This window comes from Herpailurus yagouaroundi, unplaced genomic scaffold (genome assembly GCF_014898765.1).
Source record: "Herpailurus yagouaroundi ecotype Mexico unplaced genomic scaffold, PumYag 29, whole genome shotgun sequence".
In the NCBI taxonomy this organism is placed as follows: domain Eukaryota; kingdom Metazoa; phylum Chordata; class Mammalia; order Carnivora; family Felidae; genus Herpailurus; species Herpailurus yagouaroundi.
The window spans coordinates 25,674,772-25,692,924 of record NW_024412377.1 but is presented as its reverse complement, the minus strand read 5'-3'; the positions used below and the strand labels follow the sequence as shown (position 1 = coordinate 25,692,924).

General features: G+C 35.6%; 1 protein-coding gene across 4 annotated transcripts in view; it reads left to right on the top strand.

Moving 5' to 3' along the window:
• The window catches only part of ZFR (zinc finger RNA binding protein), an 85,861-nt gene that overhangs the window by 31,736 nt on the left and 35,972 nt on the right, over positions 1–18,153 (top strand). For all 4 annotated transcript variants that reach the window (XM_040494854.1, XM_040494853.1, XM_040494856.1 and 1 more), the window contains 9 exons: positions 630–877; positions 3,610–3,801; positions 4,312–4,603; positions 6,465–6,658; positions 8,061–8,180; positions 9,241–9,386; positions 14,295–14,457; positions 15,753–15,958; positions 16,691–16,841. In XM_040494854.1, the coding sequence (XP_040350788.1) occupies positions 630–877; positions 3,610–3,801; positions 4,312–4,603; positions 6,465–6,658; positions 8,061–8,180; positions 9,241–9,386; positions 14,295–14,457; positions 15,753–15,958; positions 16,691–16,841 (1,712 nt within the window). The remainder of the gene's footprint in view (positions 1–629; positions 878–3,609; positions 3,802–4,311; positions 4,604–6,464; positions 6,659–8,060; positions 8,181–9,240; positions 9,387–14,294; positions 14,458–15,752; positions 15,959–16,690; positions 16,842–18,153) is intronic.

Here is an 18,153-nt window from a genome sequence, read left to right as displayed (position 1 = left end):
TCTGTTGTCCTGTATATTCATCTAAACTCTGGTTCCATATCACAAACTTCTGCTAGGGTTTATTCACCTTACTTCTCCAAACCAGCTTCTGTCAGCCACTTGCTTTTATCAGTTGCACAGCCCATCAGTCAATCAGTGGGTTTCAAAATCTTGGTGTGTTTTCTGTTCTTTTATTTCTTCTATTAGCCATCAAGTATATAAAAATCTTACTTTCATGCGTTTCTTTTTTTCCTACTAGTATCTTAGTTCAGACTCTTCCTCAAATTCAACCCTTCCCAAATTGTATTCAGAGGAATTCTTTTGGGAGAAATATTAACAGATTCCGTGACCATGTAACTTTATCACTCTGTTGTAGCCCACCAACTGAACTATATGTTTTTTGAAGGCAAAAACCAAATCTTAAACTTTTTCTATGCCTCTGTAACGCCTGGCATGTGTTGAGTTAAAAAGTTGATTGACTTCTATAAAAGGAAGATAAAGATTTTTCCAGGTTTTGTGAGATACACATTTGTAAATATGCACATGTAAACCTACCTATATTGGCGGAATTTATTGAATTTAAATTCATGACATTTAACTTGGCCTTTTGTAATTATTTAACATAATCTTTGTTTGATTTTATTTGTAAGGTACGTCTTATTCAGGTTATGAAGCAGCAGTGTATTCAGCTGCATCCTCCTACTACCAACAGCAGCAGCAGCAACAGAAGCAGGCGGCGGCCGCAGCAGCAGCTGCTGCTGCAACAGCTGCCTGGACAGGGACCACCTTTACTAAAAAAGCACCATTCCAAAATAAACAACTGAAACCAAAACAGCCTCCCAAACCACCCCAGATTCACTATTGTGATGTTTGTAAGATCAGCTGTGCTGGACCACAGGTACTTAACGTTGTATGTTTTACCATGAGTCTTCAATGGGTATCTTTGATAGTTAAGTATGGTTGATATTCTAACTCTTACGCTTACAGAGAAGGTTTACATTTTCTTTCCTGTTAGCTTTTAGCTAACACATACATATTTTCCTAAACAGTCATTTTCAAGGAAGTATTTGTACTGACACATAAGAATTCTATTAAGAAACTTTAAAAATGATTATGAATGTTAATGAAAAATGGGCAAATCGTACTTTTTTCTGTAAAGATACTTTGCTCTTTAAAGTAAAACTTAAATTTAACTTAGAAGCCTTATTCAGATTAATTGGGGTTGGGGGTAAGATTGAATTTTTATTTCTCTTTTATCATCCACAGCTTGCTTAACACAGTTGGCTCTTGATTTCCTTAGCTTTTCTTTGAGGTCCATTTTGAGTGTATGGATAGAATTTTACACCTGAAAAAGGATGACCATAGAGAGAATTCAGCTTTACATACTTGCATTAAAGATGAGAGGACTTTGTCAAGTGTGCTACTTTTTTGGAGCATATAACGAGCAGAAGAAAATTGTCTTTCTGAATTTTAAAAATTCTTAAAATAAATTTTTTTCTAATCTGTAGTTTTCAGGGTAACATTTCTAATAAGACTGATTTTTGTATATGCTTTGTAGAATATTACTATTGCTATATAATATCTTCCATGAGGGAATAGGAACTTTGGAAACAAGAAAGATGTGGGGAAGTGTCTTTTTCAGAAATATCAACTAAAGAAGCATAAAGTAAAGTATAGTAAAGCATAAAGTAAAATCTTTATGCCCCCCCAACCCCCATTTTGTTTTTTCCCTGATTGCTGCAGTTTAAAATGTGTGATTTAGGCATCAGTGTTTATAAAATCTAATATGTTCAACTCTTATCCCAACATAATTTGTTAATATTTAAGAGTGTGTGTTTTTATATAAAAATTTGATAAGCAGTTTGGCAGATAAAAGGCTTATTGGAAAGGAACAAACTTTGTAGTAGTTTCTTTCAGTTACATTGTTTTCCACTCCTGCCCCACCTGTGTACATTCTTGTTAATTTACTAGATAAGTTCTACTTTTAAATACCTATTTTTTAAGATTATTTTAAATTGTCAGTATTTCCTGTGTTACACCAAATTAGGAAATAATTGTGGAATATTTAATATATGTGACTAGTTATGTAAAACCTTTTTTCTCTCTATTTTGAGTGTGATAGGAAACAGTTTAATTGTGATTACATGGCTAGGGGAGAGGGAACAGGTGGGAATGTTGGTGTTGGCCCAGGATTAAACATGGAAGGAGGATATCCTACTCCACAATGGGCTGTTTAGAGGAGATGTTGCTATGAGTGGCCTAAGAGATGTTTTGAATATGTGATATACATATAAAAGGATAGAACATAGCTGTAGGATGACAGGTGAAAAGCAGCATTTTAATGAGTATATATAAGGCTGACCATTGTCTAGATTGTTCTGAAAGAACAGGCCAAGCAGGTCAGAGGGCAGTGCCTTAAGGGGCTGATGAGCCTTAGGGAAAAATATCACTGATATTGTAAGTTAGAGTCTAGGTGTAGACATAAGGAGGGAGAATAAGTGGGTTCAGATTTAAGGGGCCATGGTTCCCAGTCCTGGCTCCACCATTGTGTGGCTTTGGGCAAGTTGAAGGCCTTTACTTCTTCGGGCTTTTGTTTCCTCACTTCTGTGATAAGGACGTGCCCTAAATAATTGAGCCTCAGAGTGCTTCATGGAGCCAGTTCAGGCCACTGCAGATAACGAGAAGAATCAAATGGCTGGGTCTTAGGTCTCCCTCTTCTGTTTCAAAAACAGAACAACTTTCTCTACTTCTGTATAAGATTTCACTTGGAGAAAGGATTCTCTTTTTTAAAAATTAGAAAATCACTGTTTTAGGTTATCTTTAAAGTCCCATCCACCTCTGAGATTCTATGATGAAAATACATTTTTTTGCTAATTATACATCTGTCTTAAAAACAATTTTAAAAATAAAACATGAAAGAGGAACTTTTGGCCCCACTCAAGACAAAGCAAACAGTAGTCCTTAGTAGCCTCTTCACTTCTGCCTTCTTCACAAATCTGCCTTCTTTGATCATCTGATTCCAGACAGTTTTTTATACACAATTTCACTATTTTGTTGGTTAGAAGTACAATAATAATTTTTGCCTTGCAAATACATACAATTTTGGCTGTTACCTATTTTAAATAGGCTTTTGTTCGGGATGGCATGGATTCTATGTGAAAATGCATTCTAAGTAGAAAAGTCAGTTTTATAAATAGACATACCTGTTTGTAAAGAGTCTTGTTACCGTTCCATAATTTTTTTTTCATGATGTAGATACAGCCCCCCCATCTTAATTCTATAATGAAAATAATTTGTGGAATCATTACTCTGTCCATGATTATACATAAGCAGTAAAAGATGCAGATTCTTAAAACTGAAAGTGATGTACCTTCTATTGATAATGTGGCTAAGTATGAAAGGCCTTTGTAAATCAGTGTTAGATAAATGTATTCTTGGTAAACAAAGTGCAGAGAACCACAGATAAATATGGATAGATAAATAGATAGGGAATCCCACATGCTGTAATTGCTTTTACAGTTGTTTAGTACTCATTCTTAAATGAGTATTAGAGATTTGAGAATTGAATATTTTAAATGGTTATAGATAGAAAATTAGCAAAGCAAAATTTATCCTTTTTGTTTGAAACAGACTTATAAAGAACATTTAGAAGGACAGAAACATAAAAAAAAAGAAGCCGCATTGAAAGCCTCACAAAATACCAGCAGCAGCAACAACTCTACTCGTGGGACTCAAAATCAGCTACGTTGTGAGCTCTGCGATGTGTCTTGTACAGGAGCAGATGCATATGCTGCCCACATTCGTGGTGCTAAGCATCAGAAAGTAGGTGTTTTTTCCCCACACACCCTTATGTCTTACTCTCTTTTCTTTTACTTTTTCAATGGAGGGTTTAAGTATAGGTGACTTCAAAACTTAAAAACTGAGTGGATTACATGCCTTGTTTATATGTTAATATATATAAAAGTAATATCAGATAGTCATTGCTTAGCAAGAGAAAGACTGTAGACCTTTTTTCTTTAAATTGAACTCGATCATTTATTCTGCCAATTGGAAATTTGTTGTATGATTATTTGCCTCCTCTTGTCATACTTAAATCTAGGTTGGTGTGCATGTAGCCAAGTTGATTTCATCTTCCTCTGCCTTGGTTTCCTCACCTAGTGTTAGATGGAATATGTATCGAAATCTGCATCACAGAGATTGTTTTGAAAGTAATGAGTTTTATATATAAAAATACGAAAATATAGTTCCGATTTTCATTGTATAAAATCTTTTAGACAAACTCAAAAATCTACACTTTTTGAGTTTCCTGACAAATGTGCTTTTATTTTGTAGGTGGTTAAATTACACACAAAACTTGGTAAACCCATTCCTTCAACAGAACCAAACGTTGTTAGCCAAGCTACTTCTTCAACAGCTGTGTCTGCTTCAAAACCAACTGCCTCTCCCTCAAGCATTGCAGCAAGCAATTGTACTGTGAATACTTCATCAATTGCAACTTCTTCAGTGAAAGGTCTTACAACTACAGGAAACTCGTCTCTTAATAGCACATCCAACACTAAAGTATCAGCAGTGCCTACAAATATGGCTGCCAAGAAAACCTCTACACCCAAAATAAACTTTGTTGGCAAGTACTGAAGATTCTCTGTGTTCCTCCTAACTCTGTCAAAGTGATGTTTCTTCTCCATTCCAGAACTAACCCATCTGCTTTATGCTCTTGTATCCATCTCCTCCTTTCTTCTCTGGGACCTTCTTTAATCACATACCTGTTCTTTTCTCTTGAATTTTTAAGCAGTCCTCAATCTTCTAATGGTTTCTTCCTTATAGTCCTACAGGTTTCCCTATGTCTTCTGTAGTCTTAAAAACTATATATATTGTCTTATTACTATAATCTTCTCAAGCTGCAACCTAATTCTTACTTTCTCTACTTCTATGCTTTTTTTTCTAGTCCTTAGTCTGTTTTAGTGTTTCCACTCTATTCTTCTAAAACCACTTTCAGAAGTCACTAAAGACCTAATTGCCAAATCTAGTGGCTAGTTTTCAGTCTCAACTTGTTGACCTCTGTAATATTTGCTCAGTTGACTGCTATATCTTAGAGCGTTAAAGTCTCTCCTATGTCCACCCACCTCTTTCTCAGGTGTGTCTATCGGTTCTCCTGCCTTCAAGTTCATTAAATGGCGGTGCTCCTAAGATTGTGATTCTGGCTCTCCTCTCTAGTCACCCAGTGTTCTCAAGTTGTCTCATTCACTCCATTGTACAGGAACTTTGAAATCTTTCGGGCAAACTCAAAACTGCCACCTTTTAGAGCTATTTGTAGGAATTACCTGGTCATTATCTGTGTGGCTCTCTATGGCCAACCAGTGTCTCATTCTGTCACAAAAATACCATGAAATAATCTGTTTAGTTTGCTGCTTTTTTCACATGGAAAACTTCACTGACGTTATTTCCGCTTATTTATTCCCTCCTTCAGTTGTGTACATAGTTCTTTTATTTCTGTCACCACAGTATCTCTACAAAAAATGTCAGTTTTTCTTCATAGCTACTGCCTTGTTTTTAGGCCTTCAAAGTCTACTCCTCAGAGCTTTGTCTCTGATTGTGTCCAGTCTCCAATGCTTGTCAAAGTTATTTTGTTAAAATATGTGTCAAGTTGTGTTAGTTTCCTGCTTAAAAATTTTCACTGACCTTCTGGCATATCAGAAAAAGTTATATTCCTTATTTATGTCATCCCACAGTCTTTACAATCTGACCCCTGCCTCATAGGTCATCACCTCTTTCTGTCTAGTAATTGATGCTGATGTCTTCCTTCAGTTTATCATAGTCTTTTAAACTTTGTGTTGTTGTACGTGGTGTTCTATTTAAACATCATTCTCTTCTTTCTGCCTGGCCAAGTTCATGTTTGTTACTCTTCTTTCAAAGCACAGCTCAAGGGACACACCCTTGGTGAAGCCTTTCCTAACTGAATCATGTTAGAGGGGAGTGGCTCTTTTTTTTTTTTTTTTTTTTAAGCATTCCCATAATGTATTTCTACTTACTATAGCAGTTACCACATTGTATTGTAATTATTTGTGTCTTCTCTTCAATTGTTGGCACCTCAGAGGCAGCTACACAGTCTTACTCTTATATCACCAGAACTTAGGGCATTGCCCAGTTGGGAGGGAACTGGGGTTACAAACATGAATTAAGTTTAGACCCTACCTTTTTAGGTACTTGCTGTTCACTTTTAGGTACTTGATGTTAGTAGAGTCCTGGTGGGGATGGAGAGGATCCTTGGGTGGTGGAGAAGGGCAAAATCCAGACGTGTATTTATTTCATTAATAGGATAAAAAGGCCAAATGGTTTATATGTTCTTCAAAATTCTGATGGATGTCACCAGGAGTTTGACTATCGGTAGAAAAAATAAGAACTTTATCTAAAATTTTCCTGTATCAGATTATACATTTACACAAAAAGAAAGTTAAAATTACTGTAATTCTTTTATGTTCTTCCAGGTGGGAATAAGTTGCAATCAACAGGAAATAAAACAGAAGACTTAAAAGGAACTGAATGTGTTAAAAGCACTCCTGTCACCTCTGTACAGATTCCAGAAGTAAAGCCGGACACCGTGTCAGAACCAGTCACACCTGCATCTCTTGCTGCTTTGCAGAGCGATGTGCAGCCAGTAGGGCATGACTATGTGGAAGAGGTATTGATTTGAGAATACCATTCCTGTGAGATTAGATATAGGAGAGAAGTGTGTGACTTTGTTGCAGGCATGCTTTAAGTCTAAAATTAGATTTAGGTTACTTATGAAGGAATATAATATGGTAGGTATTATTGTTAAAGGTTTTTAAAAAACATGCCTTTGAAGCTTGCCTAAGTGATACCATGATTTTTTTAACTTCTGTCTTTCCCTTCCAACACCATCACTGTGATAGAAGGTAACGTTCCATTTGTTTGGTAGGCATTCTTGTATCCTTCCAAGTGTCCTGCAAATAAGAGTAAAAAAAAAAAAAAATTGTGAGCAGTGAAAATATTGACAGAGAGAGCCAGTATTTCTTTCTGAACAGTCACATAGTTTCACGTGTAAAATTAAAGGTGATTTAACAGATCGTGTTTATTTGGTTTCTCAAGCTGGTAAGAAAGCTTCTGGTTTTATAGCTAAACTCAGGAAATTGAGGAAAGAGGGAAAGTCAGAGGGTCTAATAAATATTTGCTGTTAGCAAAAGGCCCAACATAGAGTGGTATAGCACTACTCTTTACTTTCACTGTGTTGTAGAACATATGTAAGTTCTCTGAGCTTCAGTGTCCACATCAGTAAAACTTGGATATTTCCAAAGTTGTGAAGATTAAATAAAGTACCTAGAATAGCGCCTAGCATGTAGTAGGTTTTTGGTAAATATTTGTTCATTTTTTTCTCCCATCAAAAAAAAATTATGTATTCTGTTGTCTTCTTTGTTCACCAGATAGAAAACTAGAATGTGTAGTTTATAAGTAGATCACAATTTTAAAAGTACAGATCTTAAGAGAGTAAGATTTGGTTATCTAAAGAAATATACATGGCCAGGACACCTTAGAGAAATATTATCCAATGACACTTTTTTCCTTTTTTAAATTTACTCATTATTTTCATGAGAGAGAGAAAGTGCAAGTTGGGGAGGAAGAGAGGGAGTCATAATCAGACTCCATGCCCAGTGCAGAGCCCAAGGCAGGGCTTGATCTCACAACTGTGAGCATGACCTGAGCCGAAATCAGAGTTGGACGCTTAACTGACTGAGCCACCCAGGCACCCCTAGCCAATTGCATTTAAATCTAAATGTTTGCACATGGATAAAAGTGCTGAAATTAAAGTTAATATCAAAAGCAAATACATGCTAACACATCTTGCATCTTACAGTTAAGAATTTTAACAATTTATTTCTATAGGTTATCCTTTCAAAAAATTATAGACATTGTCTCTTATTTTTTCCCCTACTTCAAACTCTTAATTGTTTACAACATTTTCTTACCACAGAATCTGTGAAGGTTTGTGAATGAAATCTTCAACTGTAGCATACCTGTTATGATTCTTGGGTTTTTGTTGTTTTTTTTTTTCTCCCTGTGTCAAGGTACGAAATGATGAAGGAAAAGTAATTCGATTCCATTGTAAATTATGTGAGTGCAGTTTTAATGATCCCAATGCTAAGGAGATGCACTTAAAAGGGCGAAGACACAGACTTCAATATAAAGTGAGTAAGGTTTCAACTTTTTTTTTTTTTTAAACACAGCTTGGAACATTCTATGTGGAAAACAAAGCATCTAAACATAATGCACACAGTTTGTGAACTTCGATTTTAACAGCATATCATGTCTCAGTTAGATTCAGATGTTTGTTTTTACTGATTAGTTTGTTATACTTAGGTAAGAACAGTATAACCATATTTCATCACTTTTAGTGACTTGTAACATTGCTTGGATCCAGTAATATGTAAATACAGATAATTGCTTCACATAAAGTGTTTTGAAAGAAGTATCAGGTCTTCATTTACCTTCTCTGTCTTGGTAGAATTCTCATTAAGATGAATTTTGAGATGAGAAATTCTGCATTGAAAACTTGTTAAGTGTTAAGTTAAATACAAATCATCTATTTAAGTTTTGCTTAATATTTTTATTTATTTTTGAGAGAGAGCATGAGTAGGTGAGGGGCAGACAGAGAGGGGATCAGAGGATCCAAAGCAGGCTCCAAGCTGACAGTAGCAAGCATGACGCAGGCTCGAACTCATCAACTGAACTGTGAGATCATGACCTGAGTCAAAGTCAGATGTTCAACTGATTGAGCCACTGAGGCGCCCCCTAAAGTTTTTAATTAGGCTAGACTGATGCACTAGATTCATGTTTTCCCTTCTAAACACAGAGGTGGTGAAAATTAAAATAGTTGTTTTTTTAACCCCAACACTCAAACGTTTAGAATCATCTACTCACAAACAAGTAAAGGAAAATTAAATAGCCATTAGTTCCCTAAAGATTTCTTCAGTTGGTTAGCACTAAGTTATGTACTTTTTATGTAAGAAGTATGTCGTCATAAGTTTGGACAAGTAAGAATTTGGGGGTGTGGGAGGGGAAAACGAATGTTTATTAATGTATTCTGAATCTTTTCTCTAATACAACTTATTTACTGATCTTACTCTTATAATAGGAAATTTGAAACTGAAAGCCTCTATGATGAAGGAATATGTAGGATTGTATGATTCAATAATATGTGTAGATTGTTAGAGGGGCTGCTAATTTTTTAAATGTCTTTTTTAACAGAAAAAAGTAAATCCAGATTTACAAGTAGAAGTAAAGCCCAGTATTCGAGCCAGGAAGATTCAAGAAGAGAAAATGAGGAAGCAAATGCAGAAAGAGGAGTATTGGCGAAGACGAGAAGAAGAAGAACGTTGGAGAATGGAAATGAGGTAATATCTTTAACTTCTAGTAACATGATAGTGAGTGGTTCAGCCTTTCTAAAAAACAGCTATTCTGAGTATGTGACTCCCATTCAAAGCAATCCAGATTTGTTTAATGCACTTTTAATTTTCACTTTTCAGGAAGATCCTAGGTCTAGGAAAGAAATGCATTAAAATTAACTTATTGACTATTCTAGTATTTGACCGTGGCCTTGGTATTAGGAATTATGTGGTAAGTGGTACCTTATATATATTAAATATGTGAAGAAATAGTTTAATATTATGTATATATAGATTTATAGATTTCTTTTTTAAAATAAACTCTACACCCAGCATGGGGTTTAAACTCACAACCCCACAATCAAGAGTCACATGCTTTACTGATTGAGCCAACCAGGTGCCCCAAAGTAGTTTAATATTATAAGTAATATTATAAGTTTAATTATTATATTTAATATTATAAGTTTAATATTATAATATTATAAGTAAATGGCCTCTGTTTAAAACAAAACAGAACATTTGGTTACATAATAAAAATATCCTGAGTATAAGATTTGGTAGATTCTAGACATAAATAAAGTGTGGGTTTGTTTGTTTCAAAGAAATTTCTATTAAAAAGCTTTAGAGGCTACAGGGAAGGAGAAAGGAGAAAATTCATCTTCTGGAGATATATAAATGTTTGGTTTTATTAGTATAACTGACATATCTTTAAATAATGCAGTTCAGGGGCGCCTGGCTGGCTCAGTTAGTTAGTAGAGCATGTGACTCTTGATTTTGGGGTCATGAGGTCAAGCCGCACATTGGGTGTAGAGCTTACTCGAAAAAATTAAATAGTACAATTCAGTGTTTTTTAAGTAATGTTCACAGAGTTGTGCAACCATCACCACAATCAATTTTAGAACATTTTTATCACCCCCAAAAGAAACCACAAAACCCATTAGCAGTCACTCCCAATTTTCCCCGGAATTCCAGCCTTTACCCCCAGGCAATCACAGTATACTTTGTCTATAGACTTACTCTGGAGATTTCATATAAATGGAATCATACAATATGTGGACTGTTTTGTCTGCCTACTTTTGGTTAGCACAATGTTTTCAAGGTTCATGCATGTTATAGCATGTGTCAGTACTTTGTTCCTTTCATGGCTGAATAATATTCCATTATATGGAGGTATAACATTTATCAGTTGGTAGACATTTGTGTTGTTTCTGCTTTGGGGCTATCATGAATACTGTTGCTAGGAGTTTTTGTGTACAAGTTTTAAAATACAATTTCAGAAAACAGGAACAGAACCACAATGTATCACTTTTATAACCTACTTTTTTCATTTATATGTCAACTTTTTAAAAAATGAAGCTGTATCTTTATTTTCGGGGCAGCATAGTATTCTCATATAGATGTGTAATTTTCTTTATAACTTTTCTCATGTTGTTAGATATTTACATTGTTTCCATTGTGTCTTTAATCATTACATTGACAGTCTTTGAGGTTGTATTATTGCATAAAACATGATTGGTTGCTAATAATAAAATCCCAGAAACAGAAATACTTGTTTGAAGGAGACCTGTACTTTTTGCCTATACTGAGTAGTATAATTCCAGTGGTTTAAGCTATGCCTTTTATTCCTGTGACTTAACTCATTTCATAACTGGAAGCCTGTATCTCCCACCTCCCTATACCCATTTTGCCTATTTCCCCATTCCCTTCCCCTCTGGCAAAAATCAGTTCTCTATATTTATATGTCTGAATTAGCTTTTTGTCTGTTTTTTCATTTGTCTTTATTTAGATTCCACATGAGTGAAATCGTAGGGTATTTTGTCTTTTTCAGTCTGACTTTTTTCACTTAGTATAATACCTTCTAGATCCATCCATGTTGCAACAGCACTATCTTATCCTTTTTTATGGCTGCATAATATTTTGCATGTGTGCGCCAAACCTCCCTTACCTATTTGTGTATCAGTGGACACGTAGGTTGCTTCCATATCTTGACTGTTAAAAATAATGCTGCAATAAGCATAGGGATGCATTATCTTTTCAAATTAGTGTTTTTATTTTCTTTGGGTAGATACCAAGTAGTGGAATTATTGGATCATAAGGTATTTCTGTTTTAACTTTTTGAGGAACCTGCATACCTTTTCCACAGTGGCTATACCAATTTACATTCCCACCAACAGTATACAAGGGTTTCCTTTTCTCTACATCCTTTCTCTACATCCTTGCCAACACTTGTTATTTCACAAATTGAATTAAAAAACATTTTTTTTAATGTTTTTTAATTTTTGAGAGAGTGAGAGACTGAGCACAAGCGGGGCCGGGGTAGGGGCAGAGAGAGAGAGAAACAGAATCCAAAACAGGCTCCTGTCAGCACAGAGCCCGACAGTGGGGCCCGAATTCATGAACCTTGAGATCATGACCTGAGCTGAAGTCTGACTCTTAACCAACTGAGCCACCCAGGCACCCCACAAATTGAATTTTATTTCCTGTTCGAGGACTTGTATTTTTTCTGTGGTAATTGCCTATTCACTTTTTATTTTTTTATTTACCTGTTGTTGATTTCTATAGATTACTATATTGTAATAGCCTATTTTTTTTTTTAATTTTTTTTTTCAACATTTATTTATTTTTGGGACAGAGAGAGACAGAGCATGAACGGGGGAGGGGCAGAGAGAGAAGGAGACACAGAATCGGAAACAGGCTCCAGGCTCCGAGCCATCAGCCCAGAGCCTGACGCGGGGCTCGAACTCACGGACCGTGAGATCGTGACCTGGCTGAAGTCGGACACTTAACCGACTGCGCCACCCAGGCGCCCCTGTAATAGCCTATTATTAGCATGTGACCTTTAGTTTTTGCTGTTATGTGTTTTTATTTTTTATTTTAAAAAAGTGTTGTTTTTTTTTAATGTTTATTTTTTGAGAGAGAGAGAGTGAGCATGCGCGAGCAGGGAAGGGGCAGAGAGAGAGGGAGACTCTGAATCCGAAGTAGGCTCCAGGCTCTGAGCTGTCAGCATAGAGCCCAATCAGGGGCTCAAACTCCATGAACTGTGAGATCATGACCTGAGCTTAAGTCAGAGGCTTAACCAACTGAGCCACCCAGGCTTTTAAATGTATTTAAATATATCATTCTCATTTTTTAATGAATAATCTGCCTTTGTAATGTATTAGAAATTCTTTGTACTTAGATTACGCAGCTTTTCTTCCTTTGCATATAAATATTTATTAAGCACCTACGATATGCTAGGAAATTGCACATAGTGTGTTAGGCACTGAGTATGGATTGGTAAACAGTGGATAAAAAAAATCCCTGCCCTTATATAACTTAAATGTTTCTCTTCAGTAATAACAAAAAACTATTCAAAATTGGTATGTATGTGGTTTTCCAGAGCCTTCAGCTTGTTGTGATTCATTTTTCTTCCAAGACCTAAATAATAGAGAAGTATGTTTCTGTACTTCTAAGTCAGATGACCTAAAAAGCACAGCTTATTCCCCACCTGAGGAAATTGGTAATTTTTGCAGAGCGACTTGAGAAGCATACTTCTTTCTTAATGTTTTATATTTAATAAATTTATCTACCAAAACCTTATTGCTATCAGAATTTTCTTTTTTTTTTTTTAATGTTTGTTTATTTTTGTGAGAGAGAACTGGGGAGAGGTAGAGAGTAAGAAGAATAGAGGCTGTGCGCTGACAAGCATAGAGTCCGATGTGGGGCTCAAACTCACAAAACTGAGATCATGACCTGAGCCAGAGTTGGTTGCTTAACCAACTGAGCCACCCAGTTGCCTCTCAAAATTTACTTTAGAGACATGATTTCCCTTGGGAGTTATTGATATCACAGTATAAAGCTAAAAGTGAAGATAGAACTCGGAGAAAGTGAGATAATAAAAAAGAAGTTAGATTCTGAAGAGGACCATTAAAGCAGAGGTTATACACTAGCTGCCTGCAGTCCCAAGTTCAGCCCATGGGTGTTTTATTTGGTATACATGGTATTTTTAATCTGAACCAACATTAAAGATACTGAAAGCTGTTAATAAAATCTTGATGATTTGGGGATTGCAATCTTTATTCCCTTATAGCAATAATTAATAGAGGCTGGGTGGCAGCTGTTCTGTCTAGCCAGAACATGTGCTTTCTACTTTACCGTAGTCCTCTCCACTGTTAATATATCCCCCAAAATGAGACAGAATGTGAGTTGCCATTTATCACTGTCTTGCACTGTTGTTTTTCCTCATAGTGTACAGATGTCTTTGTCTCTGCCTGTGTCATAAATGGGGAGATTAAAAATAGTCTTAAGAGATTCTCTCCAGGGGCGCCTGGGTGGCTCAGTAGGTAAGCATCCGACTTCGGCTGAGGTCATGATCTCAGAGTTCTTGAGTTCAAGCCTCACATTGGTCTCCATGCTGACAGCTCAGAGCCTGGAGCCTGCTTCAGATTCTGTGTTTCCCTCTCTCTCCGTCCCTCTCCCATTCGTGCTCTGTCTCTCTTAAAAATAAATAAATAAACATTAATAAAAGAGATTCTAAGGAGAAAATAGGAGAGAGAAAATTCTTGAACTTGTGCTTCAAGTCTTTCACACATGTTACTGGTCTGGCCATTTGAGGTAGCCATTTAAGTTTACCATCTTGCCCTTAAAGAGGGAGAGATTGGAAGGAACTCTGAGGTTTCTGGTGTTTGCTTCCTCAACTTTGACATCAGGCTATGAAATTTTGTGTTGCTTTTCTCTTTGTTTTCTCACCTCTTCACTCATATTTGCCTCCTTACTTATAGATGGAAGCAAATGAAGGACATTAGATACAGTAGTGGAAAAAAGGCATTAGGTAGGCTGATTTGGGAAGGTTTTTTTTAATTGTGCTTTTTGTCATTATTGATGTAAGTTATTGGGGTGTATTTCTCTGAGGCTTGTAGCATTATTCTGTATTTTCAGACGTTACGAAGAGGACATGTACTGGAGAAGAATGGAGGAAGAACAACACCATTGGGATGATCGCCGCCGAATGCCTGATGGAGGCTATCCTCACGGTCCCCCAGGCCCATTAGGCCTTCTGGGAGTCCGACCAGGCATGCCTCCTCAGCCACAGGGGCCTGCAGTGAGTATCCACTTTGTCTACATAGGGGGTGAACGTGTAAGATTGGTTCAGTATTACAGGATAACAGTTTGGGGGGCTAATGCTTAGATTTAATAGTCTCATAATCTCCATGTAAGTTTTTCATCTGATACAGAATTTTCCCTCCTTTTTTTTTTTTTTTTTTGTTAACAGGTTCCCAACTCATGCTTTATATATAAGGAGTTGATAGAGTTTCCATGAGTCTTTCTTACTTTCAGTATAAGCTATACAGGAGAAGAGCTTGTTTTTTTTTCTTTTTCTTTTTTAAGGTTTATTTTGACAGAGAGCGAATGAGCACACCCATGCAAGCTAGGGAGAGAGAGAGAGAGAGAGAGAGAGAGGGAGGGAGGGAGGGAATCCCAAGCAGGCTCCATAATGTCAGCATAGAGCCCAACACAGGGTTCGATCGTACAAACCATGAGATCATGACCTGAGCCAAAATCAAAAGTCAGACATTAAACAACTGAGCCACCTAGGCGCCCTGAACTTGATCAACTGTTCTTTAACATTAGAGATTTTCTATCCTTTGTTTTTCTTGAGATCAGCAAGAGCAACCAATTTTGAAGGCAGCTGCTTTGCCTTCAAAATTATTACCTTCCCATTACCAGTTGTTAAGAATCTTTTTTTTTTCCTTCTTTGAATCCTGACCATCTACTACTACTTCTGAATTGAGTACAGGATAAGGGGTAGGTAAATGGTTCCACATGAGCATCACACTTGATGTATTAGGGAAACTATAGGAAAGATATGCATCTTGAGAGTTTGTGTTCCATGGAAGCTGTAAAAGAAGAGACTCCTGGGTTATGAAGAACATTTCATAGAAGTTTAGATTACAAAAAACAAGAGGATTTTGTTTTGTTCTGTTGTCCAGAGAGCACAGCAAATTCCTCCTCTTTATTTAACCAATTCTCTTTCTCATTTGTCTTTACACAGAATAAGCATTTGTAAGACCTGTTTTATCAAAGCCAAAAAAAAAAAAAAAAAAGTGTCACAACCACTGGTCTTTAAAATTGAGTAAAAAATATTTTCATAACCTTAGATCTGGTGTTTAGGCAAACCATATATACATACAGAGATACGTACTCTTGATAGTATAACTTTCCATAGTTGCATTTTTGTTTTTACTGAAATGGAAAAAGAGAAGATAATTTTAAATAGACACTTGGCATCATTGTCTTTTCTTATTAAAAAGATACGAAAAACATGTAGAGTTGAAAAATAGTTTATTTTTGCCCAGGAAACATCGTTTTTAAATGAAGTAACTTTTTTTTCTCTAGCCTTTACGTCGTCCTGACTCCTCTGATGACCGTTATGTAATGACAAAACACGCAACCATTTATCCAACTGAAGAAGAATTACAAGCAGTTCAGAAAATTGTTTCTATCACTGAACGTGCTTTAAAACTTGTTTCAGACAGTTTGTCTGAACATGAGAAGAGTAAGAGCAAAGAGGGAGATGATAAAAAAGAGGGAGGTAAAGACAGGTGTGTTTTCAGAGTTATTTACTTTGCATATTTTTGTTTTCTTTGCATGGGCTTCTTACACCTGAAATAAAAAGTTACAAAGACTGAAAAACTCTCTGGTGTGAATGTACATGTCTTATCTTGCTTGGTCAGATATTTAATGTATTCAGCTGCTGTTTGCTAAAATGAGAAATGCACAGTTCCTTAGAATCTCCAACCTTGTGATTTTACTCATTTTATTGAAATTTGTATAAAACTATTTTGAGTCTGTTTTCAAAGCAGCCTTGGTAATTGGATTCAGCTGCTCTTCAGTTTTTATGTGTTGCATCTGTCCCATTTTCAGTCTTTGTTTTAGCAACTTTTTTTCCTTAATGCACTGACCATAAAGCATAAAGAAGCTTAAGCTTTAGGAGTATCTTTCATATCAGTTTTGCATATAACCTCTCAATAACCTCTCATTTTCCTTTTACCATTTGGAAATATTTTTATATTAAACATGACTCTAATTTATAAAGTGAGACAGAAATGTTAATGTTCTTTGAAATTGTCCCTGTGAGAACTTAGCTCTTCATTTATTTATCCATATTTCTTACCTAAATGAAGTATACTTCTTAATAATATTGAATTCATCTTTATACTGTAGTTGATGAAACTTTTAATAGTGTAAAAAATATTTGATTTACTATTGTGTAGATATTATGATGGCTCTGGTTGAGAAGAGAAATGTCATAATATAATTTGATTTCACTGCAGAGCTTTAAAAGGAGTTTTGCGAGTGGGAGTATTGGCAAAAGGATTACTTCTCCGAGGAGATAGAAATGTCAACCTTGTTTTGCTGTGCTCTGAGAAACCTTCAAAGACATTATTAAGCCGTATTGCAGAAAACCTACCCAAACAGCTTGCTGTAAGTATTATGGAAATGTTCATTTTTACCCCTTGTCTAGTTCAGAAGTTTTTGGCAGGACTAACTGTGCTTTAGCCTAAACCTAAGCCAGCCTTTAAATTATTGGCTTGACTTTCCATATTGAGTTTTTTGCTTGGTTGTGCAAACTGGCAGAACTATTTTCTACTTTGTCTTTTTAGGTTTTATAGTGCTTGTATTTGACATGAAGCCATCGTGCTAATTTATTTAAAAATGTTAAATTTTAGCACATGTCTTCTTCCTGTTCTTTTTCCAAGATTTGAAGCATAGGAGAGAAAGCAGTTGTTATAGGACAGAAAATGGTATTTCTTTCTTTTTTAAATAAAGACCCTGTATTGCAAGCTTAAGTTTTGAAAATTCATGAATCTTTTGCCTATTTAACTGAATGCATGTTTTTAATAAAATATAATAAGAAATAGTCTTTCCAGTTTGAATTTCCTCCGTTTTATTGTGTTTGATATATTTTGTTGTTGTTTTGGTTTTCTGTGTTTATGATGGTAGGAATTACTTCTCCTATCTGTGTCCACTAAGTTATGGCAATGCACAATTAGTAGCATACCCCCTTCTGGTCTTACAAAAGCAAACTTTTTTTGTTTCAAGTTTTATACATTAGTTTGTCAGAATCTCAGATTAAGATTTAAAATAAATATCCTTGAATAATTCAATGTATAAAATTTATTTCAAAACCTTGCAATTTAATTAGGCATTCTAAATCCAAGGATTGACATTTCATTGATAATATGTATTCTACAGCAGTGAGTCAGAATAAATACTGCCTGACAACAGCAAAGCAACTAATACTTTTAAGTATTAGGAACCAGCAGAATTAGCATTGTGCATCTACTTCTTATTCCACTGTTGAGGCTGCAAGGGCAGTGGGGTGCACAACGGGGGGAGAGAAAAAGGTTTGAGGACCTTGAGAGAATTATGTAACTTGCAAGAAACATCTTGATATTAATTGTGATGCTTAGTAAAACTAGAACACAGGAAATATATCCTAGGGAAATAATCAGGCACTTAGGCTAAAAGCAGAATACTCTTTCCAAATCAGTCTGTACTTTATACAAGTGGATAAACAAAAGAAACAGAATTAATTCATCATTATCATTGTCAGAGTTGACATTTATATAATACTTAGTATGTACTAGGCACTATTTTAAGTGCTTTATGTAGTTAATTCATTTTGTCCTCCAACGGTTCTATAGGTTAGGTAAAATTACAGTCCCCATTTTACAGAAACAGAGGAGTTAAATAATTTGCCCATGTTCACATCACTAGTAAAGTAACAGCTAGA